This window comes from Coffea arabica, chromosome 2c (assembly GCF_036785885.1).
Source record: "Coffea arabica cultivar ET-39 chromosome 2c, Coffea Arabica ET-39 HiFi, whole genome shotgun sequence".
Lineage (NCBI taxonomy): Eukaryota > Viridiplantae > Streptophyta > Magnoliopsida > Gentianales > Rubiaceae > Coffea > Coffea arabica.
This window is the reverse complement of record NC_092312.1, coordinates 20472165-20499859: the sequence shown is the minus strand read 5'-3', so window position 1 is coordinate 20499859 and position 27695 is coordinate 20472165. Positions and strand designations below refer to the sequence as shown.

At 37.9% G+C, this 27695-nt stretch overlaps 5 protein-coding genes across 8 annotated transcripts; 2 read left to right on the top strand and 3 right to left on the bottom strand.

Moving 5' to 3' along the window:
- Positions 1-212: 212 nt before the first annotated feature.
- On the bottom strand, positions 213-2570 carry LOC113726748 (probable receptor-like protein kinase At1g11050). The gene has a single exon (XM_027250620.2). The coding sequence runs from the start codon at positions 2472-2474 to the stop codon at positions 549-551; it is 1926 nt and encodes a 641-aa protein (XP_027106421.1). The 5' UTR covers positions 2475-2570; the 3' UTR covers positions 213-548.
- A 3881-nt stretch (positions 2571-6451) lies between these two features.
- Positions 6452-8803, top strand: LOC113726746 (probable receptor-like protein kinase At1g11050). Its single transcript, XM_027250618.2, has one exon. It carries the CDS (start codon positions 6791-6793, stop codon positions 8741-8743), a length of 1953 nt encoding a protein of 650 aa, XP_027106419.1. The 5' UTR covers positions 6452-6790; the 3' UTR covers positions 8744-8803.
- A 978-nt stretch (positions 8804-9781) lies between these two features.
- LOC113724043 (uncharacterized) lies at positions 9782-11761 on the top strand. The gene is made up of 3 exons (XM_027246992.2): positions 9782-10115; positions 10372-10853; positions 11137-11761. The coding sequence occupies exons 1-3, from the start codon at positions 9927-9929 to the stop codon at positions 11579-11581; spliced, it is 1116 nt and encodes a 371-aa protein (XP_027102793.1). The 5' UTR covers positions 9782-9926; the 3' UTR covers positions 11582-11761.
- A 60-nt stretch (positions 11762-11821) lies between these two features.
- On the bottom strand, positions 11822-17716 carry LOC113726749 (putative transferase At1g60990, chloroplastic). 2 transcript variants are annotated; one of them, XM_027250621.2, is made up of 12 exons: positions 17287-17716; positions 17083-17181; positions 16718-16751; positions 15622-15695; positions 15455-15520; positions 15281-15345; positions 14850-14937; positions 14691-14756; positions 13547-13712; positions 12851-12934; positions 12646-12773; positions 11822-12349 (listed from the first exon to the last, which is right to left on the bottom strand). In XM_027250621.2, the coding sequence occupies exons 1-12, from the start codon at positions 17569-17571 to the stop codon at positions 12173-12175; spliced, it is 1332 nt and encodes a 443-aa protein (XP_027106422.1). In that variant the 5' UTR covers positions 17572-17716; the 3' UTR covers positions 11822-12172. The 2 variants fall into 2 exon arrangements, with proteins under 2 accessions (XP_027106422.1, XP_027106423.1); XM_027250622.2 differs by having other exon boundaries at positions 17083-17172.
- Positions 17717-18030: 314 nt separating this feature from the next.
- LOC113726745 (uncharacterized) lies at positions 18031-25360 on the bottom strand. Of its 3 annotated transcripts, XR_011839181.1 has the most exons (21): positions 24820-25359; positions 24539-24671; positions 24103-24239; positions 23954-23999; positions 23230-23442; positions 22312-22815; positions 22097-22231; positions 21793-22008; positions 21623-21712; positions 21300-21547; positions 21114-21202; positions 20627-20667; positions 20388-20418; positions 20176-20298; positions 19857-20071; positions 19664-19759; positions 19460-19572; positions 19113-19248; positions 18923-19027; positions 18512-18790; positions 18031-18165 (listed from the first exon to the last, which is right to left on the bottom strand). XR_011839181.1 is itself a non-coding variant. In XM_072075120.1 (20 exons), exons 1-20 carry the CDS (start codon positions 25092-25094, stop codon positions 18040-18042), a joined length of 3072 nt encoding a protein of 1023 aa, XP_071931221.1. In that variant the 5' UTR covers positions 25095-25360; the 3' UTR covers positions 18031-18039. The 3 variants fall into 3 exon arrangements, 2 of the variants coding, with proteins under 2 accessions (XP_071931221.1, XP_071931220.1); XM_072075120.1 differs by lacking the exon at positions 18512-18790 and having other exon boundaries at positions 24820-25360; XM_072075119.1 differs by having other exon boundaries at positions 18031-18790.
- Positions 25361-27695: the final 2335 nt, after the last annotated feature.

Genomic DNA, 27695 nt, shown 5'->3' with positions numbered 1-27695 from the left:
TATTGAAACTTTTCATTTTTCTTATCGGTGTCATGATTAAAATACAATAACTCTAATTAAAAGACATCAGAATAATTTAGGCATAATAAAAACTAATATCAATATATGCTTACATTCTTACATTCTCTGTTGTTAAGACTCGTCATACTTTTTATATAGTAATGACAATGATAAACTTCTACCTGTTCTCATTTCTCAAATGTTTTCCATAATTCTAACCAATCACTCTGTCACTCCTCGCCTTCATTATAATCGAAAATCAAGATATACATAAGAAGCTTTTATAATCTAACCAAATACTCTTTTTGCTGCAACATTTTTGTTTTTTTTTTTACAAAATCCTTAAATTATCTCTAGACACACAAAAGTAAGTACATAAAAAATTTCCAACAAGCAGCCTCTTGTTTCTTACAATAGGAAAGGGAATGTGTGAGGGGGAATGGAAATCTCTTGCAGTTGGCTATTGGTTTGGTTCACTTGTCATGACCAACATAAAGTAGGAGGATCGCAGCCTCTGCGTCAGACCATTTGTCTCCTGCATTATTTTGCTACGTTTGCCATTCCCCACAGCCCATATAAGTACCATAGAAAGAAGGACGCGTGAGGGGCTGTGGCCTATCTGGAATTTCAGGAAACTCAATGTCTCCTTCCAACATTTTCATTGCATCCAAAATTGTAGGCCTTATTGCCTCTGTTACATGAGCACATAAGATCCCAACAAGCAAAAATTTCTCCATTACACCCTTGGAATTTGCATTTGCTGAACCTGAATCACCCTCTCCACCCTTCAACAAAGCAGAATCCAAAACTTCATCCGTCTTCCCTGATTTCACCATTGACCAAGCCCAATCAGCGATTAAAATGGCTTGAGACGACTCAGAGGAAGACCAAGAAAGAGCCTTCTTCCCACACATAATCTCCAAAACCACCACTCCGAAGCTGTAGACATCACTCTTCTCAGTCAATCGCCCGTAAAGGGCATATTCAGGAGCCAGATATCCATATGTTCCTGCCACTTTAGTTGTTAGATGAGACTGCCCCTCTCTGTTTTCCTTAGCCAACCCGAAATCTGCAATTCTTGCCCTCATCTCAGCGTCCAGCAGGATATTTGTGGGCTTAATGTCTCTATGATAAATTGCTGGCTTTACTCCATAGTGCAAATAGGATATGCCTTTTACAACATCCAATATTATGCTTTTCCTTTCAGGCCAGCCAAGTGGTTGCTTCCTGGTTCCTTCTTTAGACACTGGAAACAAGTGGGAATTTAGATTTCCATTAAACATATACTCATAAACAAGATATCTATGACTCTCGTGTTGTCCATCATTTACTACTCCATCTGTCGCGCAGCAACCTCTGAGCGGCACAAGGTTTCGATGCTTTAAGTTACTAATGATGTCAACTTCATTCAGAAATTCTTCATTTCCTCGAATATCCGACTCCATAATCTTTTTCACCGCAACAGCAGTACCATCATCTAGTATTCCCTTGTAAACAATCCCAAATCCACCTTTGCCTATTAGATTCGTGGAAGAGAAATTGTCAGTAGCTTTCTGGAGCTCATGAATGCTGAACCATGTAGACGTATTAGGCCTCAAGGCTGGTAGAGCTGCTACTTCCTCAAATTCCAAATTAGACTCATTGTCATTGCTGCTTCTTCTCCTCTTCATCTGCCAATAATACAGCCCTAAGAACATAGATATCACCAGGACCGCGAGACTTGCCCCAGTTAGTCCCAAGATCAGTGCTAAATGTGGCTTATGGGAAGATTTCCTTTGGGAGCTAACTGGAAGGTTGAAAATGCAGTCTATATCACCATAATCTTCAGTGCCAAGCTTGTTGACAAACGCTGCAGTGTACAAAATTGTGAAATAAAGGCAGTTCAAAGAGTGAGACTGGTTACCATCGATTGCACTCAACTGTGCCTGAACTTGAAAACCAGCAGAAATACAGGCGCTGCAAGCACTGGGATCATTGAGATCAGAGCTGCAGGCAGAGTTGAGGGCAGTGGAGGGGCCAAGCTTATTGTTCCAATCTTGAGCAGTCTGGATGGAGGCACAGACATTTGGTGAGATCACAAATTGCATAGGATCAAAGCAGAGAGAAGTGAGATTGGAGGGAAAAGAGAGAGAATTGAGCTTGGATTGGAAGTCGTCGAGGCAAGAAACAGAAGTTGGTAAATCAGGTAGCTGGAATCGAGAGGTTTCTTTAAGTCTGTTGGCAAGTGCTATGCCAATGAGAGACAGAAGATTCTGACAGCAATCGCCGTTCCCTGAAGTGGAATTAACAGAGCTGTTTGCTTTCTGTGGGGTTTTACTTGAACCTGAGAAATTCTCGCAGGCTGTAGTTGTCCATGGGATTGCTAGGACATAATTCAGGTCAAGGGGGCATGCAGGGGATGAAGAGATTGAAGCATCGGAAAGAACAAGACAAAGTCCTAGGAAAAGAACCGCTACTAAGGACTCAGAATTCATGCTGACCAATGTCTTTCTAGCTGCCTAGTATCTGGTTTCGGTTCTATGTTAAAATTGGTTTTCAGGTGGATCAGTCTGGTAATGCACTGCAAGAGATTTTAAAAGGAAAATCTTGAATTATTAGACAATAGAAATTATTGATTTCTTAAAACACAAAATCACATAACAAAACTAAAAGATCAAAATGGAAAATTGACATAGGTGTTGATTTTACATAGCCTGTCATTTTCCTAATTATGCAAACATCTGAAGAAGTTCAGAAGTGAATGTAGATTCATTAGGGCAATAAAATTGTCTGCAGCTCATTCCCTGCGTGGATGCGGGATTACGTAGCTGAGTGACGGCTCGGCACGAACAAATGGTGGAGAATTTTTCTTTACCCACACACATAAAGCAAATTTTCAAAATAATTTAAAGCCGCCGGCTGCGCGACTTTTTCTTTTCATTTTGTTGAAAGAAGGAAAATAGTACTACTAATTCTTAAGGTTGTCAATGACATTAGATCTCGAGGGTAAATTTTATCATTTTTTCAGCAAAAGCAATATTTTATATTAGGAAAAATCGTTCAAAACGTCTCTCACATTTTACAAAATGACTTTTTTTTCCCCTCACTTTTAAAAGTGTAATTTTACGTCTCTTACAAATTCACATTGACCAAATTTGGTCCCTACCTAAGTTTTTGACTAGTTTTTTGTCGGAATCCACCACGTGACTTACACGTGATCATATTTTAAGGGCAAATTTGTCAAATCAAATTTTATATAATTCGATTCATAATCTCTCACATTTCATAAAATAAATTTTTTCATCCCTTATATTTCACAAAATGAATTTTTTCATCCTTCACATTTTTCAAAATGAAATTTTTCATCTTTTATTGATCATGTGTGTGAATAATTTTTTTTTAAATCCATGTATATATTTATTTGATTTCACCTGAACATTACGAATAGCATGTGAAATCAAATAGAGATATATTACACACTATTCGTATTGCTCAAGTGAAATCAAATAGATATATACCTAGGTTTAAAAAAAATTATTAGTTTTTCACTTATATTCATTTTCTTTTACTCGAAATTTGAAAATAAAGAAGACATTTAATCCTAAATATTATCGAGTGTTTATATCGAATTAAATTTGAATAGAAAAAGTAAACAAAAGAAAAGTATGACAAAAAGAAATAAGTGATTGACACTTTCAAATTTTAACAAAATCACAAGGCAAGTAATTCAACTGTTGGTCTTAAAAGTGTCGAGTAGAAATTTCAGATTTAAACTGACATTTGTTAGCACAATTATAGAATTCGAGTTAGGACCCATTAATTAGAAAACCTTATTATATAACTCAATAAATAAATTATTACCAAAATAGAAATGTCACAAATATTGAATAGGTTCAAACGGTGAAATCATATAAATATATACACAGGTTTCAAACAAAATTATTAGTTTTAAACCCCTATATATATCTATTGAATTGCATGTGTATAACTACGATTAGCATATTTAGATGAAATTCAATAGAAATAAATTACATGTTATTCATACTATTTAGGTAAAATTAAATAGACATATACGTGGGTTTATAGAAAAAAACTATTTGTATACATGATCAATAAGGGATAAAAAAATTCATTTTGAAAAATATGAGGGATTGAAAAATTCATTTTTTTAAATGTGAGGAACGAAACAACTCATTTTGTAAAATGTTAGGGATGAAAAAATTCATTTTGTGAAATGTGAGAGACTATGAATCAGATTATGTAAAAATTTGGTTTGACAATTTTGCCCTTAATAAATGATCGCATGCAAGTCACGTGGTGGATTCTGGTCAAAAACTAGTCGAAAACTTAGGTAGGAACCAAATTTGGTCAATATGAATTTGGAAGGGACGTAAAATTACGCTTTTAAAAGTGAAGGACGAAAAACGTCATCTTATAAAATATGAGAGACGTTTTGAACGATTTTCCCTTTATATTATAATTATTTAAGGAATGAGTTTTTCTTATAAACTGATGTTGTATATGGTATATGCTAGGAATGAATGTATATGATACATGTACAGAATTTGAATTCTATATTTTACATACATGGAGTGTATCTAAATTAGTTGGTATATACTAGACTGGCGTAGAAAAGTTTTAAATATTAACATTAAAAAAAAAGATAATTGGTAAAGGTTTCAATGGGATAAAATCTATCAACTATTCCTGCCAAATGTCACGCTGGACATATTTAATTTTGATTTTTTAGAGTTTAATGGGAAATGTTACTTGTACTTCTATTTTTGGTTAATCACATTTCTACTATCATTCTAATTATATAATTTTTGTTTATTAGACTATATGATAATATAAACGATATGACAATGAGTGTAAATAATAAAAAATAGGATTCAAATGACATTTCTCAAGTTTAACAATGGATAGTGCGAACTCTAAACCGTTCTTAGTTATATGTTAGTTAGTGTAAATGGATAGAAAACAATTGTAAGATTTTTTTTTTTTACGACAACGACATTTTTATAACATAATAATCTATCTTAATCTAGCAGGAGAGAAGGTTAAAGAAGTTGTATATAAAAATTTAGTAGGTATAAGAATTTGACTAGATCAAAAGGTGCTTTGACACCTTTTTTAAATTTTTCGTTGAAAATGGGATTCGAACTCCCAATCTACGGTAAAATTTAATCCCTTTTTAGGGGCGACAAGGCGTTGGCTTGATTGTAAGACCAATGAGAGACGAACCAATGAGAGCGAAATTCGTCCGCACAGAAATGTTGTAGAGTTTCGACTGACGCAGAGCTGAGGGGCATCCAACCTCATGGCTGAAGTGTCAGTTGTTAATTAATTAATTAATTAATTAATTGCTAGGCTGCTTTGAAGAAGTCGGACCGAGTTTCGGAGGTTTCGGCTTCGGAAGCAGAAAGAGACAATAATATTATTGGATCCGTCTACGCCTGCCTAAAGCTAACTACTAACGAGACTAATGACAGTAACGGTGGTTTGCGCTGATGTTGATACTATTAGTCGTCGTCTTAGACACCGTTTATGATTGATTGCGATTGCGTTGCGTTTATAAAAAAAATTCTGTTTTATTTAAGCACTAAAAGCATTCTTACCATATTTGATAATTAATCAACTTTCCAAGTCTACCAACAACCTAGAAAGTACACGGTAGGACTTGACTTTAAATCAAGCCAAGAATTTTTGTGAGGAAAAAGGGTCAAATAATAACTAATAATAATAAAAAAAGAAGAAGCAGTCAAAACAATCAAATACCATATGTTAGACTGATAATCAAGATTTTTATTTCGGAAAGAGACTTGAAATGATAAATATGAGGTCCCAAGTATACAAAGGAAAATAATCTCCCATCAAGTATGTAAAACTAATACTACTACTACAAGAAATTATCAAGACACAAAATACTACTATAACAAACATATTGATACAACTAGTTATTTGTTCACATCTGATCGAGGGATTTACTTCTATTTCGTTTCCCTGCACACTCTTCTATAGATCATAATGAAATATTTTAGCTGTGCCTAAAAGATATGCTCATCATCAAGTTTGAATGCTTTAAATACTTGTGACATGAACATTAAGGCCTGTATGTCTTTTTAGCTGCAGTAGAAATACCTTACAATAATGTTATGCTCTTAGTGGCAGAACGCCGTTTCTAAAATACTCTTGCATGGAAATCTGCATTCTCCTTTGTTGACATTTGGTAATTAAAGAAAGCCCTCTTTTGGGTTCCTGTCACTTCTTTCTTTAGCCAAGGCCTGAGAACAGATGTTTGGTTCGTCCGTTCTTGGTAGAGGAAATTGTCGAAGGAAATTATGCCACCTTTTGATTGTTCTATCTTCTAGCAGCTTTTAGTAATGATGAGTTGACTGTTGCTTTTACTTTTAGTTGGTCCGTATTGGAGTTTGGGCCTCTCTGCATATGTTCTGTTGTGGGATCGGATGTGATTAATTCCGACTTAGTCTCAGCTATACCCTTCACAGTGTGAACTGTGACTGGGAGGGCTGAATAGAGCATGCAATTCAATATTACCCACCCGTTTGTCATTTTCACTTGGAAACATCTGAGAAGAGCTGAATAGATATAAAAATTCAATGATCGTCATTATCTTCTAATATTGACGAAAGATTGTGGAAATTCTTGAGCGAAATTAAGGATCTGTAGTCATGAATTTTATAACACAAGCAATTTGGTATAAAACAACTCTCCATCTTCTCTATTCTAGAAAGGGGTTACCAGTTTCCTCTTCTTTCTAATACTCCATATGATGTAGTTTTAGGTAAAGATGATGCTTCATATTGTGATCATAGTTGCAGTGTCAATACTTCTCATTGTTGACACAAATCTGGTCTCAGTCTCGGGTTCCTGTCCCATAAACCTGAGTTATGTTCTAACTGTACCCTGGGATTCATCTGCCTGCCAGAATCACCGGCAGAACACCAAAACAAATGGTCATGAGACTCGTGACGGCAGCAGTTCTGCTTCTAGCATATGCTGCCAGACGCTAACCAGCCTCTACGGCATTGGCCTTGCTCAAAACCTGAAACAGACCAATCATTTCAGACTTCCAGACCTTAACACTTCCATTTCTTGTTTATCGGATTTCCAATCGAAGCTCGATTCCCTCTCCTTACCATCCCATCTGACATCAATGTGTTTTGAACCTGTGCATTTTGTAAAGGGTACTAATCTGTGTGCCAATATCCATACCAAGCAAGACTGGCTGGATGTGGTCGGCCCGTCTACCTCCCTGGACCCTGCCTGCTGGCCAGACGTATCTGATCTGACTTTCTGTGATGCCTGTGTGCAAGCTGGTTTTAAGGTTCATTCTCAACTGCTGGCCGTTGACCGCAATAGTTCTCATGCCAGAGGTTGCTTTTACTACACCGTTCTATATGCTGCAGGTATCGTGAATCAGTTAGGCCCCGAGAGCTTAGGTGCAGTCTCGTGTATCCTTGGACTGCCCATGTCCTCGAATAGGAGATCTGATTCTGACAGTACGGGGAAATTAGCTCTCGTTTCTGGGGCTGCTGCAGCTGGTTCTACTATTGCTGTCATTTGTATTTTAGTGGTTTTTTACACTTTCTGGAAAAGTAGGAGAAAAAGGAAGAGATATCCAGAAGACGAAAGGGCTTTGGAGGCTGACCATGATGTTGATGATGTTGATGATGATGATGATGGCTCATGGCGAAATTGGAGCCCTATGGCTGGATCTTTATGGTTCAAGATTAAAGAACTTGAGGAGGCAACTGATTATTTCTCGCCGAAGAACTTCATTGGGAGAGGTCAATTTGGAATTGTGTACAAGGGAATTTTGAGGGATGGAACTGTGGTTGCTGTCAAGAAAATCACCGACCCCGAATTTGAAGGGGATGCTGAGTTTTTAAATGAAGTTGAAATCATCGGCAATTTGAGGCATCGAAATCTAGTGTCACTGAGAGGATGTTGCGTCTCAAAAAGAAATCAGAGCCATAGATACTTGGTTTATGATTATATGCCGAATGGAAATCTAAACGATCATTTGTTCGCTTCTCGAGAACGTCATAAAAGGATTCGCAGAAAGCCCTTAACCTGGCCCCAGAGGAAGAACATAATCTTGGATGTTGCCAAGGCTCTAGCTTATCTTCATTATGGGGTAAAGCCCTCGATTTATCACAGAGATATCAAGGCCACAAACATATTGTTAGATGCACATATGAGAGCACGAGTTGCAGATTTTGGGCTAGCAAGACAAGGTAGAGACAGTGGATCTCATCTTACAACCAGAGTAGCAGGAACTCATGGATATCTAGCTCCTGAATACGCACTTTACGGGCAATTGACTGATAAGAGTGATGTTTATAGCTTTGGAATCGTGGTTTTGGAAATCATGACCGGGAAAAAAGCTCTGGACCTGTCATCCTCTGCTGATTCTCGCGACATATTCTTTATCGCAGATTGGGTTTGGTCACTTGTTAAAGTTGGGAAGATGGAGGAAGTTCTTGATCCTTCACTGCAGAGAAATGCAGAGTCAACAAGCAGAAATCCTGTGGGGGTAATGGAGAGATTTTTGATGGTGGGAATTCTGTGTTCTCATCTCATGGTGGCTTTAAGGCCTAACATTTTGGATGCCCTGAAAATGCTTGAAGGAGATATTGAGGTCCCTGCAGCATCAGATAGGCCAAGTTATGCTGATAGAAGTACCTTATACTCTGTATATACATCTGGTAGGCATCAGATAAAACAATCTGTTTTATAGCTCGAATTTGATAGTTTACTTTTTTTAATATACATTAAAGAAAGCAGTTTCAATTCAAAATTTTGGACCAGATTATAGCTCTTAAGAGTTCATATGCTATAAAATCACTGGGGAAGCAGACACATAACTCCTCCATTTGAAACAAGTCCAAGCTTTTGCGCTGGATGAGCTGACCATTTCAACCACTGACAAAACATCAATCCACTGATATATGTATTACCCATATCTCAATGGTATGAATATGACATCAACATAATCTCTTCCTTTGTAAGTTCCACCAGTAAATACTGCCTCCCTCACAAAAACTGCCAGCCTCAGAATGCTACAGGTTAATCGAAGCCGGACTTAAATCCTGTTTCCAAGCACAAATGCTAAGATTTTACCTATCAATCATTCTCAACATGAACATTATTCGGAGATTCCTCTGGCAGCTAGTTTTACTTTTGGGGCATATGCAATTGGTTTTGATTCCCCTGGAAATTCTGCTGTGCAGCATCAATCATCAAGCAATCGTTCTTGTAATGTTCGCCTACAATGCAAGACTTCTTCTGAGAAAAAAGAAAAATGCAAGTGCTAGCTGAGACTACGTGAAATAGATAAGTAAACAAAGTATTAACAAAATGAAAATCCGGTTTTATATTCTAGCATTACACATTTTCCAATAAGAAGATTTTTCTTTGTACATTTCTAACAGCCAGCAATTCTACGAGATAAATTTCTTGAAAACAAGTAGTAATACGCATGTCCATCGAAAATCTGTTAACGGCTAAATCCCACTCAACCTATTACGTACATGCACCCACTAGTAGTTAATTTCTTCCATTATATTTATACATATAGTTTTCCTAATTAAATTTACTTTTCCAAAAATTTCACACGTGAAGTATATCTAAACAAGTGTCCGATGCACATCACCTACGAAGTAACGAGGAAAAGAATTTCGACCAGTACCGGCCGTTATATAATTAAAAAAAAAAAAAAAACGTTCCATAACCCTTCCTACTTTGGCTTTGCTTACCATTTCCGGAGATCATACGCCTTACTACACAACTGTACGGTGCAAAATTCTCTCCCTTCTTTCTCTCTCTCTTCCTTTCCCTCTGCGTCTCTCTGAAACCTTGGTTCTTGCATCATCATCATCTATCTGGCTCTCCTCTTTCTCTGTAGTCGTCGTCCCTCGGTGATGGCAGATCCTGTTGCGAGGTCGCCTCCAGCGAATTTGTATAGCATTCTTGGAATCTCCAAAGCTGCATCCCTTGCAGATATTAGCAAGGCCTACAAATCTTTGGTTATGAAATGGCATCCCGATAGAAATACATCCAATAAAGCTGAAGCTGAAGCCAAGTTCAGCACCATCAACGAAGCCTACAGGGTTTGTAACATTATCCTTGGAATTATTTCTTGATGAATAGCCCTTCATCATATATTGTTTGTTTTGTTTTGCTTTCCATCTCTCTGTTTCCTTCCCCCTTCAAGACTGTATCTATTAACACGTTAAATATCATCAATGTCCTCCCTCCTCATGCAATGCATGTAGATCATGCAAAAGCTTTATTCATCGTAATTTTGCGATGTTCTTCACATTTTCATCGACACCATTGTTGGGTTTTCTGAAAAAATAAAAACAGGTTCTGAGTAGCAAAAAACGAGAGGAAATAAATGGAACCAGTCATGATGATCCAAAAACACCGGAAAATTCATATCACCATCGATCCTCCTCAGATGATGATGGACAATTCGTGATTTCCAGCCCTACGCTGCTTTCCAGCACAAGCACCCGCATCACCCCTACAGGCACTCCAAGGTCGTCGGACGGTTCGAGCCACAGGGGATACTACAGCGGTGCTCCTTCGCCCAGAAATTTCTATGGCCATTCGAGAAGTCCCAACGGGACTGATACCCCATCAACCCCGACCACCCCAGAGCCACCCCTCGTTTCTTTATCAAAAATAACCAGCAAAAGAGCCACAAACCCCATTATTTATTCACAGACTACGGCTCGGAGGAAAGCTCAGCCCATACAGAAGAAGCTCGAATGCACGCTGGAGGAGTTATGCCACGGATGTGTCAAGAAGGTCAAGATAACCAGAGATGTCATCTCAAATGCAGGGTATGCTTCACCCTTCATCATTTGTCTGAGAGGCTTTCCTCCTCTTTTTTTTTTTTTTTTTAAGAAATGAGGACTCTCTGAGAGGCTAGAACGCTAGATACTTAAAAAACTTTTTAAACAACGTGTGATTCTGAGAAAGCAAATGTTAAGGATCAATCTAGCAAATGAAGCAACAAAATGGCCTTACCTACTTACATTAAGCAATTGCAGAACTGTGTGAATGATATGTACTACGTCATACTCAAGAATCTTCTGATGGTATTTACCATTGTGGTGGTAACAGGATCATCGTTCAAGAAGAGGAGATACTGAGGATCAAAGTAAAGCCAGGGTGGAAGAAAGGAACGAAGATCACATTCGAAGGGAAGGGGGACGAGAGACCGGGAATGCATCCAGCGGATATAATCTTCATAATCGATGAGAAAAGACACCCCCTTTTCAAGAGAGAAGGTGATGATTTGGAGCTGGGAGTTGAGATCCCCTTAGTTCAGGCTTTGACAGGATGTACAATTTCTGTTCCTTTATTAGGAGGGGACCAAATGGATTTATCCATAGGTGATATAATATTCCCAGGGTACGAGAAAATCATTCCCGACCAAGGCATGCCCATCTCTAAACAACATGGTAGGAGAGGAGACCTTCGGCTCAGGTTCCTTGTTGAATTTCCGACAGATTTGAGCAAACAACAGCGCTCGGCAGTCGTTCGTATTCTTGAAGATTGTTGTTGATATCAGCAAGACCTGTGTCGTTGTTCCTCTGGTCTTTAGCAGAATTAATCAGTTTGCCTCACAGAAATATGTAAATGGTGTTAGTATTAGGCAGAACATCAATGTACTGGCTCATATAGATATGCTAACTTATCTCTGAAGATGCATCCCAGCAATACATCTTTGAATAGAACAAGCAAATTATGCCTTGCCGGAGATGACTGAGCTTTGAATAGAACAGAGAATTTTGAGATGAGGAAGTTCTAGGAACAATATGCAAACCTCTCTTTCTTTATATTAGGAGTTCATGTTAACATATTTTTCTTCAGTTTTCCATGTAGCAATCTACAAGGTAACAAGGCTCGAGCCACCAACACTGTGCAAACAAAATGAATATTGCTATACGGCAGCATAACCAGGTTTTTGGCAGGAACAAAAGCTTTCACGAAGTAGCCCTAAACCTCCAATCTATTGTTCTCGCAGATGCTCAACTTCACCCCTGTTATATTTCCAAGGAAACTAAAAGCCATGTAAACATATTGAGCTTCTTGAAATCCAACCAAGAAGGGTACAAGACTAACTAGTCTTGCCTTCGTACTTGAAATCAAGGTGTCAGGTCTTTGATAGCACACGCTGTTGAGCAAGAAAAGGCACTTCCACCACTGTCCCAACAACATTGCCTCCAACAATTACAGTGTCTCCCTTCGATGCAGCTTTCCTCTTGATATAGCCTAATCCAAAAGGCTCAGAAGCTCTTTTACCTGCTGTGATGCTCGTCAACTTGCCAACCTGCACAAATTATAACAGATGCTTATTTTCCAAATAGAGAACTTCATTTGAGTAGGAAAACAGATTAAGGGACCAGGAATAAATCAATTTCCAAATGTAGTTGCTGTCTAATCCACAACAATAAACCTCCTTTATAACTTATCCCAACAAAGAACAGATCATTCTCGAGCATAGTGCTGCATTTGAAGTTTCCAAAGTCAAAATGACTTACAATATATCAACCCTTTACAGAAATGAAATTTATGTGATGTGTGTACACAATCAAATCAAGATTTAGTTCAAAAGAAAATCCGCACCTTTTTCCCATCAACTGTAACAGCACTGCCCACTTCCACAAGTGATGATAACCTGATACCCCACAACCTCTGCTTGACACCATCATATGTTACAAGTCTAGAAATTGTTTCTTGTCCCTTATAACACCCTGAAAATTACTTACTACATGAGAACAATGACAAAAGCACTGATTCACACCAGTATATCACATAGGATATCATGGACCTTTGTTCAAAGAAACTCCATTCCACAGATGAGCCTCCAGAACATTAAATTCATCTGTAAGCTCTTTACCAGGAGCTGGCCTTCCTGCTTATGTTGATCACGTTAGAGCTCTATATCATAAACATGAAATGATTGAAAGTGTACCCAACAAAAACAATAATAATGAACAGAAGAGAACACATAGCGAGCCACTGGTAAAAGTAAAGAAGGGAATAGAAGGACTAAAACCCTTGCCCCTGGTTGGTAGACCCTCCTCTCCTCCAAGGGGCAGGGAATAAGGCACAGTGGGTCTAATATCCACATCCACTTGACATCCAGTACCAAAAAATTCTTCTCTGGAGAGTATTTAGATCATTGCCACAATATCTATCTCTCTCTCTCTCTCTCTCTTTTTCATCAAATTATGGATAAAATTATCCTTTCTACATTTTCTTGTATCACCCTTCCCTCCAGTGGAGAAATTAGACCTTTGCTTCATTTGACTTATCTTTCATGCCAGACACAGTATTAGCCGTACAGAAAATGCAGGTTACAGAGTAAGATGATAAAACTAAGCAAAGTTTGGAAATGCCATTGAGGGAACATGTCATGTAAGGCCAAAATGAAACAAGGTTATATCTAGAATGGCATAATTTGGAAAAGATTCAAAAATTCCTAAAAAAAAATACTAAACTGAAGAAGATACAAAAAGAAAACCTTGAAGAATCCGAAATGTTTCCCATGCGCCAGAACCCATTGTGATTGCACCTTGGGCAACAAGAGCTTTCCATACCGTTCCAGCACTATCTGATGACATCAAGAATGAAAAACCTTCCTCAGAAATAACATTTCCCACAGCTACAGTTACAGGCTTCCCATTTACCTGCACAAGTGAAAAAGTTCATATTTCTTGGATAGGAAGTGTTGTTGAATTAGCTAACAATCTTACTCATTCCAAAGACCTATTTTTGCTTTTGTCTCTGTGTGTGTGTGTGTGTGTGTGTTAAATAAGAATATTAAGCCAAATAAGATCTCTGATGCAATAATTATCCATAGTGAGAATGCTGGGATACAGATGAGGTACTGACCTCAACATGTCAAATCATTTGCACAAAATAACTGACCTTCATATATAAAGACAACCTTATAGTTTGTTCATCCAAGACATTGCAATTTGACCCATTGTCCAGTATGCTAGGCTATCAACACTTCTAAGAAATTGGTGAAGAAATGTCAACAACTAAAAAACAACGCAAATGACAACAATGAAGTCATTTGAGTACTGGAACGGGAGAGAATTTATTGGTGTGCTTTTATTCAATTACATGCATAATAACCAAAACCAGGAAACTCATGTTCATTCTCTCCTTTCTCACAATCACTCAACAGAAGCCCCTCTGCGCCCCCCCCCCCCCCCCCGCTCTCCTCCCAAAAGACACAAAATTCAGTTTAGGAGAAAAACCAATAAGAACTACAGAGATTAGAAGTACACATGGAGATCTGAAATTGTGAGTGTATTATATGTTGGCTGTTTTACAGATTTAACCAGCATAGACATTCTGTTCAACTCTAATTGACCAGATAGAAGGAAGACAAACAATTAATGGATAAATAGGAATCTTTAGAGGTATCCAATTGAGATATAGAAGCCATGTAACACCAATAAAACAACACTATCAAACCACTATTCTTTTCATCACCAATGAGTTAACTCATTAGCAATTCTTTGGCATATTCATTGGTGATTAACCATGCATTCAAAAATCATCACTAGCAGCCCAGGCATAAAAATTTTGTCCACCAGAAATGAGTATTGGCAATTTGGTATGAACATTTGAGAAAGTTTTGCAGATCAAATTACACTGTAATGATTATGTGAGCCATAAGGCTGTCCAATAAGGTCGATAAGGCCCAATCTCTCCATTATCTGTTCATGAAACAAAACATAGAAATTAGTTTGGTGCAAAAGAAACTTAATGTAGGTACTAGGAACTTCACTATTGAACTTAGCATTGCTTACTTGGTTGCTTGCAGGTCCAACTAATGCAAACATGCATGTTTGCTTGGTGATGTCTTGAATTTCTACTTTATCAGAAATAAAAATGTACCTTCAATCAAATAAAATTAGTATGCAATTAGAAAGTCTTACCTGTTGAAAAAATATATTAATTTGGATGCCACAATCACAAGATAAAAATAGCTTTTTTTTTTCTTCAAAAGTTATTTGCCTCAGTAAAATGGAATAAATTTCTAATATCACAATGGAAGATTAAGGGTTCTTGCTCTGTATCACACTAGCTCTTTTACTGCCAAGGTTTAAACAGTGACAGGATACAGTTACAAATGTAACAAGGAAAACAGTCTCAAAATGAGCAGTATCTGACAAAAGAAGCAAGGTCAAATTATGCACAGTAAACAATTTAAAAAATTAATCTTGCAGTATGAACATACTTCTCCAGCATTTTAGATATGCTTTCACAGGTCACGGGAGAGACCACCAATGTAATTGCATTTTTCTGCAGACATAGCATATCAACATATTCTTTACACAAAAGAAAAACCGATAGGTGCCAAATATTGGAAAAATCCCACAATTTAATTAGCCCAAGAGCAGGGAAGAGCTACCATGATCCATGCAAGCGCAATATCAATTGTCCTAGCTGTTGGTGTCACAAAAACAGTGTCGCATCCCTAAAGGATGTACAGTCATTACTCCCAGCACAATGATACTAGAAAAAAAATTAAGTAGTTTTGCTTCCAAAAATGAAGATGCAGTACAACACTAAAAGTACCTGGCCTACACTAAGACATTCAAAATTTGCAGTGCTTTGGTTGTGAAGAAATTGAATTCGGTCTTCTCCGCCAACTTTATGCCAACAAACATAAAAATCATTAAGTGACAAAAGATGATAAGCAAAGTAAGGAAGGATAGTAAAAGAGAGGATCGAACAAATCACTGAAGGAAGTGGCCCAACAGTTTTGCTGTGTCATAGCCCAACTATCGATGCATGCATTCATTAGCAAACATATTTTACGAACTGGAAGGCTAACACATGTTAAGAATCTTCACAAACTATCCTTGAAGATTATGCAAGTGTCAATCTGATCTTAAAGTATTTGATTAAGAAAAATCACACCTCAACAGTCATTAAAAGTCTGAACACACCAATAAGCCGTAGTTGGGCATTAAGAGTAGATTTCAAGCATCTGCTGGTGTCAATATGCTGTTGTCACGTGAATGCAAGTTGAGACAACTTCCCACTTCCTCGACCCAAGTTATGATTTTCTCATGCCATATATTATCAGGAAAATTCTCCATTAAGCTAATGGCAAGGTTAACACCATAAATGTTGCTTGGAGAACAGGAAGAAATTTTGCTACAATTGTTGTCATTGAAATAGGAAATTTTATGTGGATATGGCAACCAGCCTATTAATCTGAAAAATTGATAGGGAGATTGGACGTTTCAAGAACCAGGTCATTTGCTTTATAATATTTTCCCTCCTGGTAAGAAAATTGTACTTTGACGCATATAACCAACACCCAGCGTCATTTGAAATATGTGCTTTAGGGCCGGTTCTCAAGACAGCAGTTGTAAACAAAAAGTTTACCCAATTTCACTGAACTAGCGGTAAAATAAAATATGGAATCTTTTGTAGGATTTGGTTACCGCATAAAGGGTTCCTTTTCATTTTTCTTCTTAAACTTACTCAACTTCCCATGTGTTGTGTTGGAATTAACATATTTCAATTGGACGTTGAATATCAAGAGCTTGAGCACATACGGTTTTCCAGGGTACATTAATGGTGATATTACTGGAAACAACCTGAGTTACGTGTTAGGAAACCAAGAGACAACAAGAACAACAACAAAGTGGAAATATGTTACCTCTTATGCGACCATAATGTGATAGATCCACTACCTAGAATAACAAGCAGAAAATGAAATTGTTTAGAAATTAACCTATGTAAAATAGGACCAACTCAAATGAGTAACATTTAACTAGAGGTGCTTATGGAATTAGGAACACCGTCTCCCAATAAAAGAAAGGTATACTAAAGCTCATCTTTGCTAGCGCAGCAGTAGATAAATATGAACTCTTATGTTTTATATATATATATATATATATTTGCTAGCGCAGCAGTAGATAAATATGAACTCTTATGTTATATATATATATATATATATATATATATATATATATATATAAAATAAAGCAGTTAAAAATCTGAACCGCAATTTTAGATACTCACAACGGCGCCCTTTTCAGCTGCATCCAGTGCCTCATCATCACTATGAAACGCCTCAATACTAATTCTATCATCTGCATTTGTCACGGTGTCCTGGGTAAACTACCAAAATTAATGAATTCTTTATTTAAAAAAAAAGAATCGAAATTATAATTACAAGCAAGGAAGCAGCAGTTAGTGATTAGGAACCGAACTTGACTAACTTACGAAGCTGTGGTCGTGGTCGATAGGAGGCGGGGAAGGATGGAATGGCAAAGCTCGAAAGGCATCCTTTAGGTGGGGTAGAGAGGGAAGCGATGACAACGTATAAGAGAGCAAAGGTTGCCGGCTCCGGCGGGTGAATCTATAACTAGTACTAGTAGGGTAGGACAGCCGCGTATAGTGCGGCGGAAGGACGGAGTACCGTGCAGGTGCAGAAGAAGAAGGAGGAGGAAACAAGTTGACCGGAGCTGAAGTTGCAGAAGCGGGAGCGGTACCTGTAATCCAAGACATTTTTTGTTTTACGGTTTTTGAAATTCATGATAGCATTTAGGTTTGGAGACCTTTTCGGTTATTTCAACTTATTTGTCAATTGAAGTCGCTCTCTCCCTCTCTCTCTCGATAAATACGTGTGTGCGCGCGCGGAGAGTCAGCTAATTTTCTTCATCTTTCTCCTTTTCTATTTTCGTTCAAAAGTGGATAATGATTTTTTTGATCTACATCCAAATAAATAAATGGTATCTGAACCTTTATACAAGGCGATGATGAATCAAAACCTTCTAAAAAAGAGAATGAAATGAAAACTTTATATAGCCAAACTTCATATTGCTGCTGAATAGTGGATCCTTACACGACACTCGAAACGGCCTCCTCAAGAATAGTAGGATACTACACTTTGGCCATTAATAAATGAAACACAAGAATTTACACCCCCAAAAAGAAAAAACAAAAAAAAAAAAGAAACCTCGCACGTCATCAACCTCAAATAACTGAGCAAAAATAAATAAAGAATGATCGGTACAAATACATATGACTTTTTTCTATAATAACAAAAAATAAATTGCAAGAAATGGCTTCATCTCCATGCTGGAAAATCGGAGACACCACCTGGAGGGAAAAAAAAAAAAAAAACCAACTGCAGGATAAGCGTGAAGGCGTGTAAAAGCTATATATCCAAGACAACATCAGAAATTTCAAGGAATGGTTCATAGCACTTGATATGTACTCTCCGGCTATTGGCCAAGGTCTACAAAATGATCCTCGACATAAAAGCTTTCTAGCATGGAACAACTTTTTCTCCTTCTTACTTTTGTTTCCAGGGTAAGGTCAGCAGGTTAGGGCATGGCTTGGTCATCTGAGGTAATCCATTCAACAAGGCTCCAATGCCTAAGTAACACCACCCCCCACCCCCACCCCCCTTCTCTCCTTCTTCACTCAATACTAAGTGACATACCTGTATGAGACCAACCAGCTCATTGTATTGACAACACGTATCAAACAGCCAAGAAAACTTCAATTATCTGCTCAAGTGTCAGCAGTTTGGAGCAATTGCAGCTAGCGCATTTGCATGTGCAGGTGAAAGATTTGCCAAAAGAGGCTGCATTTGGTGACCATACAATGAAATCAAGTGAGAGAAAGCTCTGCCTATATGAGCTTTTACTTCAGGAGTTTCTACAGGTGACACAGCAATTTGGGCAAATAGATTAACCAACTCCGGAACTAAAGACAGGATCTGCACAGCACTCAAATGATGTTAAAGCAATCAAGGCTAAAATGCTTTATCAGGAAAAAACAAAGAGACGTGCTTCCACCAAATAAGATCAAGCCAGTTTTGTATCAACAGATAACAAATGAAAATAAGTACCTGGGAATTAGATGATAAAACAAGATTGCAAATGCAGCTATAAACAGCCAGGGATTCCTCATGATCTTCTTTTAAAGGAAGGACTTTCAAGAAAACAGGTAGGACCTGGATCCAAAACAATCTATGCTAAGAATTACAGAAGCAACTCAAGATCTTCAGAGCTGAAAGGCAGATTAATCAGCACATAAACCTGATTAAGTGGGATTGCCTCTGGATGCACCATTATCATCCTAGCTACAGCACCTGCAGCATTATCCCTTACTGCATTATCTGGCTCTAAGTCTCCAAACAACCGGTAAAGACTGCGCAAAGCATCACCGTAATATCTAAGTATAATTTAAGGAAAATGAGCAGAAATCTGACAAAAGCATCCCTCCAAAAAAAAAAAAATCTAAGCAGCTTGTAAGGTATTCAGTGCAGAAACAGGATTTCAATAACAACTCTTTGACATCAAACAATGAAATGAACAGCAACAAATGAATCAGCAATGAAAGCAAAGAATCACTAAGGACTAATCATAGGAATGTAAAAGGATACTTCAAAGCATACTCTCCACCATTTTTGCACAACTCCCCAACACAGAAGGCCGCATTTCTCCGATTAGTTGCCTCCGATGATACCAATTCTTTGAGTATCAAAGGCATCACATTCTGGAAATGAATCAAGTCGTATAAATACCAACTCCAGATTAAAGAAACCCTACACTAACAAAGAACAAGTAATTTCAGATACAACAATTACATCAATATAACCAGCAATAGGAGTGCCCATATCCTGAGCAACTTCTGCAAGACAGGCAACAACCATGGTCCGGTCTGGAGGTGGACGTGAAGCTCTCTACAGTTAGAAACCAATTGAATGAATAAAAATCAGTGTATGAAATGGCATGTGACCATCCCTCGTAGGTAACAAATGTTCACTGCAACCAACTTACAGCAAATTTCATCAAGGGTTCAAACAGCTTAGAAAAAATGGGAGCAAAATTAGAACCCATGGCCTTTGCAAATGCAGGAAGGAGGTCCGAAACTGCATCCATGAGCACTTCATCGTGTTCAGGATCATCATCATCATCACTATCAGATTCCATCTGTTGACAAGCAGACTGCTCTTGGAGCAATGTCAAAGTGGCCTCCACAAGCAGAGGTGTATCTGTAATCAAAACACAGGAGCCATGGGAAGGTGTTAAAACATTTTTTTTTCTTAAAAAAAGCAACCAAAGACATAACAGAGGAACCAGCAAAATTCATCCTTACAAGGCTCCATGGCCAAGTAACCAAAATCCTTTATGATGTCAGCTACACTCATGCAGGCTTGAGCAACAACTTCCTTGTCATCATCTTCAACCATTGTTTTCATGTAAATATTCATTACTGTGTCTGTTCGCAAAAAGAATGTAAGATTTCTCAGTTAGTTGAATATATCATCAAACTCTACATATAGAAGTTATTGCCAAAAATCAGCTTACCAAGGACTTCTTTTATCTTTAACATCCCTTCCTGCAACAAGCAATAATGAAGCCTTATTACAAGATAGATCTTTTTTATCATTACAGAGATTATTAAAAAGGGCTCAAGTATAACACAAATATGAAGAACAACAAGAACTTTATAATAAGATGCTAATTGATAGTTGAAAAATGTGTAAAACAAAAGATGCGAATATTGAGCACTCCACCCGGGGAGTCATTGATTGATTCCTACTCACATTATGAGCTTGAAAAACTGCTTGTGCAGCTGTCAAAATATCTGCCAATACAAACAAGTAAATATCAGCTTTTCTTAGTTATTTTCATAAGGACCAAATGACGCTTTAAGACAACTTACAATCAAAATACAAGGCACTGAAGATAAAAGAAAAATGTGATACAAGACAGACAACGTGGGATCTCCAACGAAGGAAACGATAACCCCATCAATTCACCTTTTAAGCACAGAGAATGAAGAGGGACTTCTATTAAATTTAGAAGGTTCAAGCATAATATCTCAAGATGTGTTTACCTCCAAAGACGTAAAAGAAAATCTTACAATGTTTCAAAAATGCATTTGGATAAATCATGCAGGAGAATTCATCATATTACACACATGTATACAGAACTAGTCAACCTCAACTTTAGAAAATAAAAATAAAATAAAACAAACAAGTAGATAGACCTCCAAAAGCACAAGCCAAGATATGCATATACAGCACTCACATTTCAGACCAATAATAGCCTGGAGCCGCACATCCTCATGAAAATAGCTTGAATGTTTCACCAAGATCTTTAAAGATTCTTCCAAATACCTTAAGATCAATCAAGGAATTCCAACATATAAGCAACTCATGTTTTACTTGCAGAGGCAGTCTATAATTTTAGATCCACGAAAAAGCTCAAGGATACGGCGCATAGGAATTCTTTGTATGCAGAGCATATAAGCCAAGGGCCTGAGTTGCAGCTGCCTTTTCGTCCAATACACCTGTTCTTATGCTGATGTTACGAACTCTTGGTTCATCATGTGCTTCGTCATCTGATGATACACCTCCGAAACTATTGATGTTCTCATCCTCTTCTGAATCAGCGATATCCACGGCAGAGCCATCATCAAGATTGCAGGAGGCAAATGCCAGAGGAACAACATGAGGAAGGTACTGTTTCGAGAAATGCATCAGCATACTGGTATTAAAGTAACACAAAAGGTGTAATATTGAAAACACAAAGGATACCTGCGAAAAACCTTCATCTAAAATTTCTGCTATATTGCTGAAAAATCCGTGAGTGTACTCCCTAAGCTCACTGAATTCCAACCCAAAACCCTGACACATACAGAATATATGAGATGCCAAGGGAACGTCAAAAGTCCAAAATATGAGAAAAAAGTTATTTGTTTAGTTACAGAAATAGCAGCTTCGACAAAGGGTGGTAAAATTGGCTCCATTCTAGTCCTCCCAACAGACATAGCAATCATTCCAACCAATTCAGTAGCCCTTGCTCGTGATCGGAGGTCCTCATCATTTGTTAGCACCATAAACAATTTCATCAACTCTAGAACCCTTTCAGCATAAGGAATGAAGGCTTGCTCTGCAGCTGATGCAACTGAACCAATTGCAGACTAATTCGGGCAAGGAGGAAATCAGTACAGATCACTTTATAAATTTGTGTAAATATTATGCATTACGGCACTGAAAATGCATGCTTACCATGCATGTCTCTTGCAGATTACGTGGACTATTCTGAAGGGCGCCAAGCAACTTTCCCATCAAAGGGTCCAAAAAAGGAAGAATTTCTTCACCCATGTCCTCACAAAACGCTGCTAAAGCATAGTAGGACTTTTCCTGCTTAATAGAAATGAACAATTATTAGGTACACAGAACCAAAATTATTGGAATTAGTCTTCGTCTTGATAAGTATATACCTTAACCTCATCAGATACATCCTCTAGGGCATTCAAGATGCAAGGAAGAACAATTTCATAATGAGATACTATCTCAGGCTGCAGATGCTCAGCAAATTGACCTAATGCAAATGATGCAGCCCCCCTCACCATTTGTTCCGAATCTCTAAGAGCCCCCAGGACTATATGAAGAACAGGTTCCAGCTTCTGTTTCATCCAGTCCAAACATCCCTCAGAAATAACACCCAATGCAGTTACTGAAGCTTCCCGAAACTTTGGATTGACACTTTGACTACTGAGAGAAGCGAACTCAAAAACAGTCGGGAAAACATACTTAGACAAGCTCATAGCCATGGTATCAATCACTTCTGCAGCAGCACGATCTGGAGCAAGATCATCATCTTCTTCCCTGTTAGTGGATTCCGCAAGCAAAGGACACATAACTTGCAGAATTGGTGTAACCAGTTTATACTTTTTGAGTGAGTTGGATTTATATTTCGCAAGCCATGAAATAATCTGAATAGCCTGACAAAAGCAACAAGACTCAAATTTTAAAATGCAAGCAGCGAGTCAGAAAGAAGAAAGCCAACTGCTTAGACTGGTGATAATAGCCTTAAGACAGGCTTTCTATAAATTTAGCTTTTTCAAGATCTGCCTCAAAAAATGAAATTCCAGAAATTAAAATTTTTAAAAATGGTATCTTGGCCCTAAAAGTTTCAAAAATAAAAACCTGTTCCAGAAAGACATCTTCTATGGGTGCTTGCCAGAAACAGCTTCTCCATCAAAAGAAAAGGAAAAGCATATTGAATAAGCAAACAAATACCACCCAAAACACTGGAACTACTAAGCAACTAAAAATAAATAAAACTAAACTCAGCTTATCTTGTATGACCAATTAGAGGCCATCATTGTTCCAGGGATCAAATTTCCACAACTAACCTGGTGGCGTGTATTTGATTCCAAATTCAGACTTGAACAGACTTCAAGTGAAAACTGTACAATTGATTTCACTGATTCCCCGAGAAGTGGTGCAGGAGATTCAATCAGCTCATCAAATATTTCAAATGCAATTACAGCTATGTCCTCTTCACCAGCTGCAAGGCATTGTCTTGACACATTCAAAATGCTTGGTATGAAATCTCGAAACTTGACCTAAAAGGAACAATATATATAAACCAGGGTATAAATGTTAATTACCAGCAGATGTGAATTAACCAAAAACTACCAGCAATTAACCAAATTTGATTTCCAGTTACCACCTTTCTCCTGTTGTATAAAGGTAAATCTAGAAGCCGTGATTTATTCAGAAGCTCTATAAAGAAGTCATGATATAAGTGGAAGCTCTCATTGACTTTAAATAAATGTTAATCAATTCCTGAATGGATTTATAAGCATGACAGTTCTGGCTAAAAAGTTGAGAATGTTTCACTGACATCTGTAGACCTATTCCATAAGATTAGCATATGTCACAATCTGCAGAATTTGTTCACAATTTCAATATATATGTAAATGAGAGTACGCTAATGCCTTGTCACAACTTGTTTGCCTTCTTTGTCTTTTATGCTCAATCAGTCAATATTTGGTCATGTGAGACAAATGTTTAATGTACAACAAATTATGCAATCTCAATAAAATAGGAGATTGCAAGAGCAACATCACTTACTACTTCAGCCTGATCATGGGTGAACTCTAAGAATGAGCCAACTGCCCTGTTAATATGAATCAAGCAACAATCACACAAGTAAGATTTTCACCATCTCCTAAATTTTGACCCAAAAAAATTATCAATGGACAAATGCAAATAAACAATACTTGAGGGCGGCAACTCTGACTCGGTTACTGGTTTCATCTTGAAGGCACTTGAGTAGCAGAGACTGTAGGTCTGTAAAGTATGGACGAAATGAATTGCCGATTGTTTCAGTTAAGGAGCTGAAAAGTATCAATGCAACCTTGCAACACCAAAAAAGCATGCAACCAATGCTTAGTCATTTTACATTTAGCCACGGTGACTAAAGAAAGCATGGCAAGCACGAAAGTATTCAGTCTAGAAAATTAAAGGATAGAAATTTCCAACATAAACAGCATGTTCGAATTAAATAAAGCAATCCCTCAAGCTGTGCATGACAAATGGAGGAACCCTCGTGTAACTTCTATTTTTACGGTTTAAAATCCATGAGAACAAACAGTATTATCTTACAGAACAGTGGTAAAAGAATCTTCTTGAAGTGATCAAGAATAGCAAACACACCTCTCTATGGTCTTCTTGCGCGCTCTGACTGCACTGGAACAAGAATGGCAACAAATCCGGCCATTCTCCAGCTGGCACTGCATACTTGGCTACAATGCTCACCACATTCGCGCTGGCTTTCCTCACCAGTGGACTGCCAAATTGAAGACAAAAACCACTGTAAACGATAAAGCATCATTCTTGCTAAAGTCGAGCAGAATTGAACACCAAAAACCAGTAAATCAGTGATTGAAAAAAAAAACAATTTTTTTTAAGTTTTGAAATAAATTGAAGGAAAAAACCTGTGCTCCACAGTGATGCTTTCAATTAAGGACTGCTTAACGAGTTGGCGGAGTTGAGGCGAGAGTTTAGCCCAGTGACCAGTGATCTTCTTGCGGAGGAGGACGGCGGCGAGCTGGCGGACGTTGGGGGTCTTGGCAGTGCGGAGGTGGTGGACGAGAGCTGGAACAACCTGGGGATCCTTGGCTAGTCGCTTAATTTGGTCCTCGGCTTGCCTTCTGGCGTCATTGTCAGGCATCAGGAATTGAATTAACAGCAATTCCAGCGACTGCGCCATCTCTTCTCTGCTCTACCGCGTGTAATGTGTGTGGGCGTGTCTGAGAGAGAGAAGAAAGGCGGAGACGAGAAACCCTACAATAAGCGGAGGGAAAAAGAAAGGCGTTGTGAGGGTTTCGAGATGCTTTATATTGAGGCAAACCAAAGAAAGACGGCGGTGGAATGGTGAATGTGAAGAACGGGAGAGACTGAAGCGTGGTGGGGCCGGTCTTTTAACTGGGAACTCCTTTTGGGGTTTAACAGTGCCGGGAAGAATATGTTGGCACGTCAAAGGCACATGTTTGGGTGTTTTGTTGGTTTTCTTTTTATTTCTGAACTTCTGCATTTAGATAATTTTTGAAAAATGTTATTTGCATTCCATTTTTTTATTATTTACGCTCCCACCATTTATTTTATCACATAATCTAATAAATAAAAAGAAAAAATCGTTCAAAATCTTTTATTGGAGGAGCCATCCAATAAAAGATCTTTAATTTATTTATTATATTCTATTTTGGAATTTATCTTTTATAAATTGATATTGTATACACATGTGGACACATACAAACTAGTATTGTAACCCACGCTATGCACGAATTTACATTTAATATAATAATAATAGCAAATGAATTATTTATATTAGTTACATGAAAAAAGATTAAAAAAATTTTTAAAAAAGTACTTTAGTATCTAATTTATATTATATTTATATATCTTCTCTAAAACCTTAAAATATATTAAAAAAATATGAGCAAAGATCATAAAAATACCTAAAGAAATCCTAAAAGCATATCAACTACAACATTGTTACACCTCCTTTCCATGTTTTCTTTTTTGCATTATTTCCTTTCAACATTCTCTTACTTCTCATTACCCTCTTTTTCACCTTCCAAACCCAACTTCTCATATCCCTCCAACTCCTCCTTCTCACAAACTCTACATTCCCTTTGTCCTACCTTAATTCTATCAAATTACGCAATCTCTTATCCAATTTCACAATCTATTTATCTCTTATTCTATTACTCTTTCCACCCATTCATAGTTATAAATAGTGACCAATTTTTCAACTCGTTATTCAACAAATGAATATGGGTATGCAATTTTATTAGTTTCAAACAGGTAACCCAATTGAACCCATTAATTATTAGCTTTTAAATGGATAGATTATGACTATTTATTTAGTGTTAATTAAATCAGACGTGAATTCAAATTCATTAGTAAGTAAATTTAAATCGCTACCAATACAATAATTGATTTCTACTTTTTGCAAAGATATATTCAACATTCTTTTCCTATTCTTTAATTTTTGTTACATTTTATCCTATTTCCTCCTTCTATTCCATCAAAGTTTTAATTAATTCATTGAGTGTTAATTTATTTTTTGCAGTCACATTTAAATTATTTTGAGATTCTTCTAGTGTGCAAAATTTGAAACTCACCATTATTGGTTCTTCTATGTAATTTTTTTAGGTAAAAATTTATTTATTATTATAATGTGTTTTTATTTTTGTTGATTACAATGATATCTTATTTTGTTGCTCAAAGAATATGGGAGAAAAAACAAATAAAATCTTGTAATGAATCATACGGCCTGTTTGGAAGTCAGGTTTTTAAGCAAATTTTTTACCTACTAGTTTTTTAACAACTTTTGCTATAGGAACCTCAAAAAACTTCTCTAAGTTTTTTACCTATCCACTTCAAAATATACAAAACACACAAAAAAAAAAAATTTCCTTCCCTTTTTTTTCTTCTTCCTCTCCCATCCCAACCCACCACCACCTCTCCGGGCTAGACTCCAGTTCAATTACCGCTTCCAATTCAATCTATCTATCTATCATGCTCCAGAGTTTGCTCCACTCCAATTCCACTGCTACTTCTGCTTCCAACCCCATTAATTCCGTTCCCATTCCCATTCTCCTTCCCCCCAGCAGAAACGCTCTTCCCTCCTCCAACTCCTCCTCCTCTATGCAGTCCAAGCGCTCCTCCTCTGCCCACCACGAAGACCTCTCCTCCTCAAACGCCGCCACTCTTCCCTCGGCCCCGACAACCCTTCCACCTCCGCTGACAGAACCATCGACTTAGACAACGAGGACGACGACGTTGCTGAGCTCGAAGCCGGCGCCGCAACCGCCTCCTTGGGTGGAGCAGCAGCTGGCGACACCAAGTCCTCCGGCCTCTGTCTCCTGGGCCTCCTCCTGCAATGCGCCGAGTGCGTGGCCATGAACTATCTCGACGCGCCAGCAACCAGCAGGACCTGAGCCACGGGGGAAGCTTCTTGCGGCGGTTCGTGGAGGCGCTGCATTACTACTCGGCGCTGTTCGATGTGCTGGAGGACGGAATAGGGACGGACAGTGTGGAGAGGCACACGGTGGAGCAGCAGCTGTTGGGGTGCGAAATCAGGAACATCGTGGCGGGAGGTGCTAGAGGTGGGGCCGGTGGCGGAGTAGGAGGTGGAGTAGGCTGCGTTGCTACTGGGAGGCAGAGGTAACGGGGAAGAAGAAGAAAGAAAAGAAAAAGGAAAGAAAAAAAAAGAAAAAAAAAAGAGAAAAAGAAAAAAAAAAGAAAAGGAAAAAAAGTTTTTCGCCTTACAAAAAAACTCCTACAAAAAAGTTTTTCACCTTAT

Bases quoted from the DNA above. Each gene is read 5' to 3' on its own strand.
- LOC113726746 (XM_027250618.2), top strand. From the start codon at position 6,791: ATGATGCTTCATATTGTGATCATAGTTGCAGTGTCAATACTTCTCATT.
- LOC113726749 (XM_027250621.2), bottom strand. From the start codon at position 17,571: ATGTCTTGGATTACAGGTACCGCTCCCGCTTCTGCAACTTCAGCTCCG. The intron at 17,182-17,286 runs GTAAGTTAGTCA...TAATTTTGGTAG, and splicing joins TCGACCACGACCACAGCTTC to TTTACCCAGGACACCGTGAC. The intron at 15,696-16,717 runs GTAACATATTTC...GTTGGCATAAAG, and splicing joins ACATTATGGTCGCATAAGAG to TTGGCGGAGAAGACCGAATT.
- LOC113726748 (XM_027250620.2), bottom strand. From the start codon at position 2,474: ATGAATTCTGAGTCCTTAGTAGCGGTTCTTTTCCTAGGACTTTGTCTT.
- LOC113724043 (XM_027246992.2), top strand. From the start codon at position 9,927: ATGGCAGATCCTGTTGCGAGGTCGCCTCCAGCGAATTTGTATAGCATT. The intron at 10,116-10,371 runs GTTTGTAACATT...AAATAAAAACAG, and splicing joins CCATCAACGAAGCCTACAGG to GTTCTGAGTAGCAAAAAACG. The intron at 10,854-11,136 runs GTATGCTTCACC...TGGTGGTAACAG, and splicing joins GATGTCATCTCAAATGCAGG to GATCATCGTTCAAGAAGAGG.
- LOC113726745 (XM_072075119.1), bottom strand. From the start codon at position 25,094: ATGGCGCAGTCGCTGGAATTGCTGTTAATTCAATTCCTGATGCCTGAC. The intron at 24,240-24,538 runs GTGTGTTTGCTA...TGGTGTTGCAAG, and splicing joins CGCAAGAAGACCATAGAGAG to GTTGCATTGATACTTTTCAG. The intron at 19,249-19,459 runs GTATCCTTTTAC...AATTATACTTAG, and splicing joins GGTGGAGAGTATGCTTTGAA to ATATTACGGTGATGCTTTGC.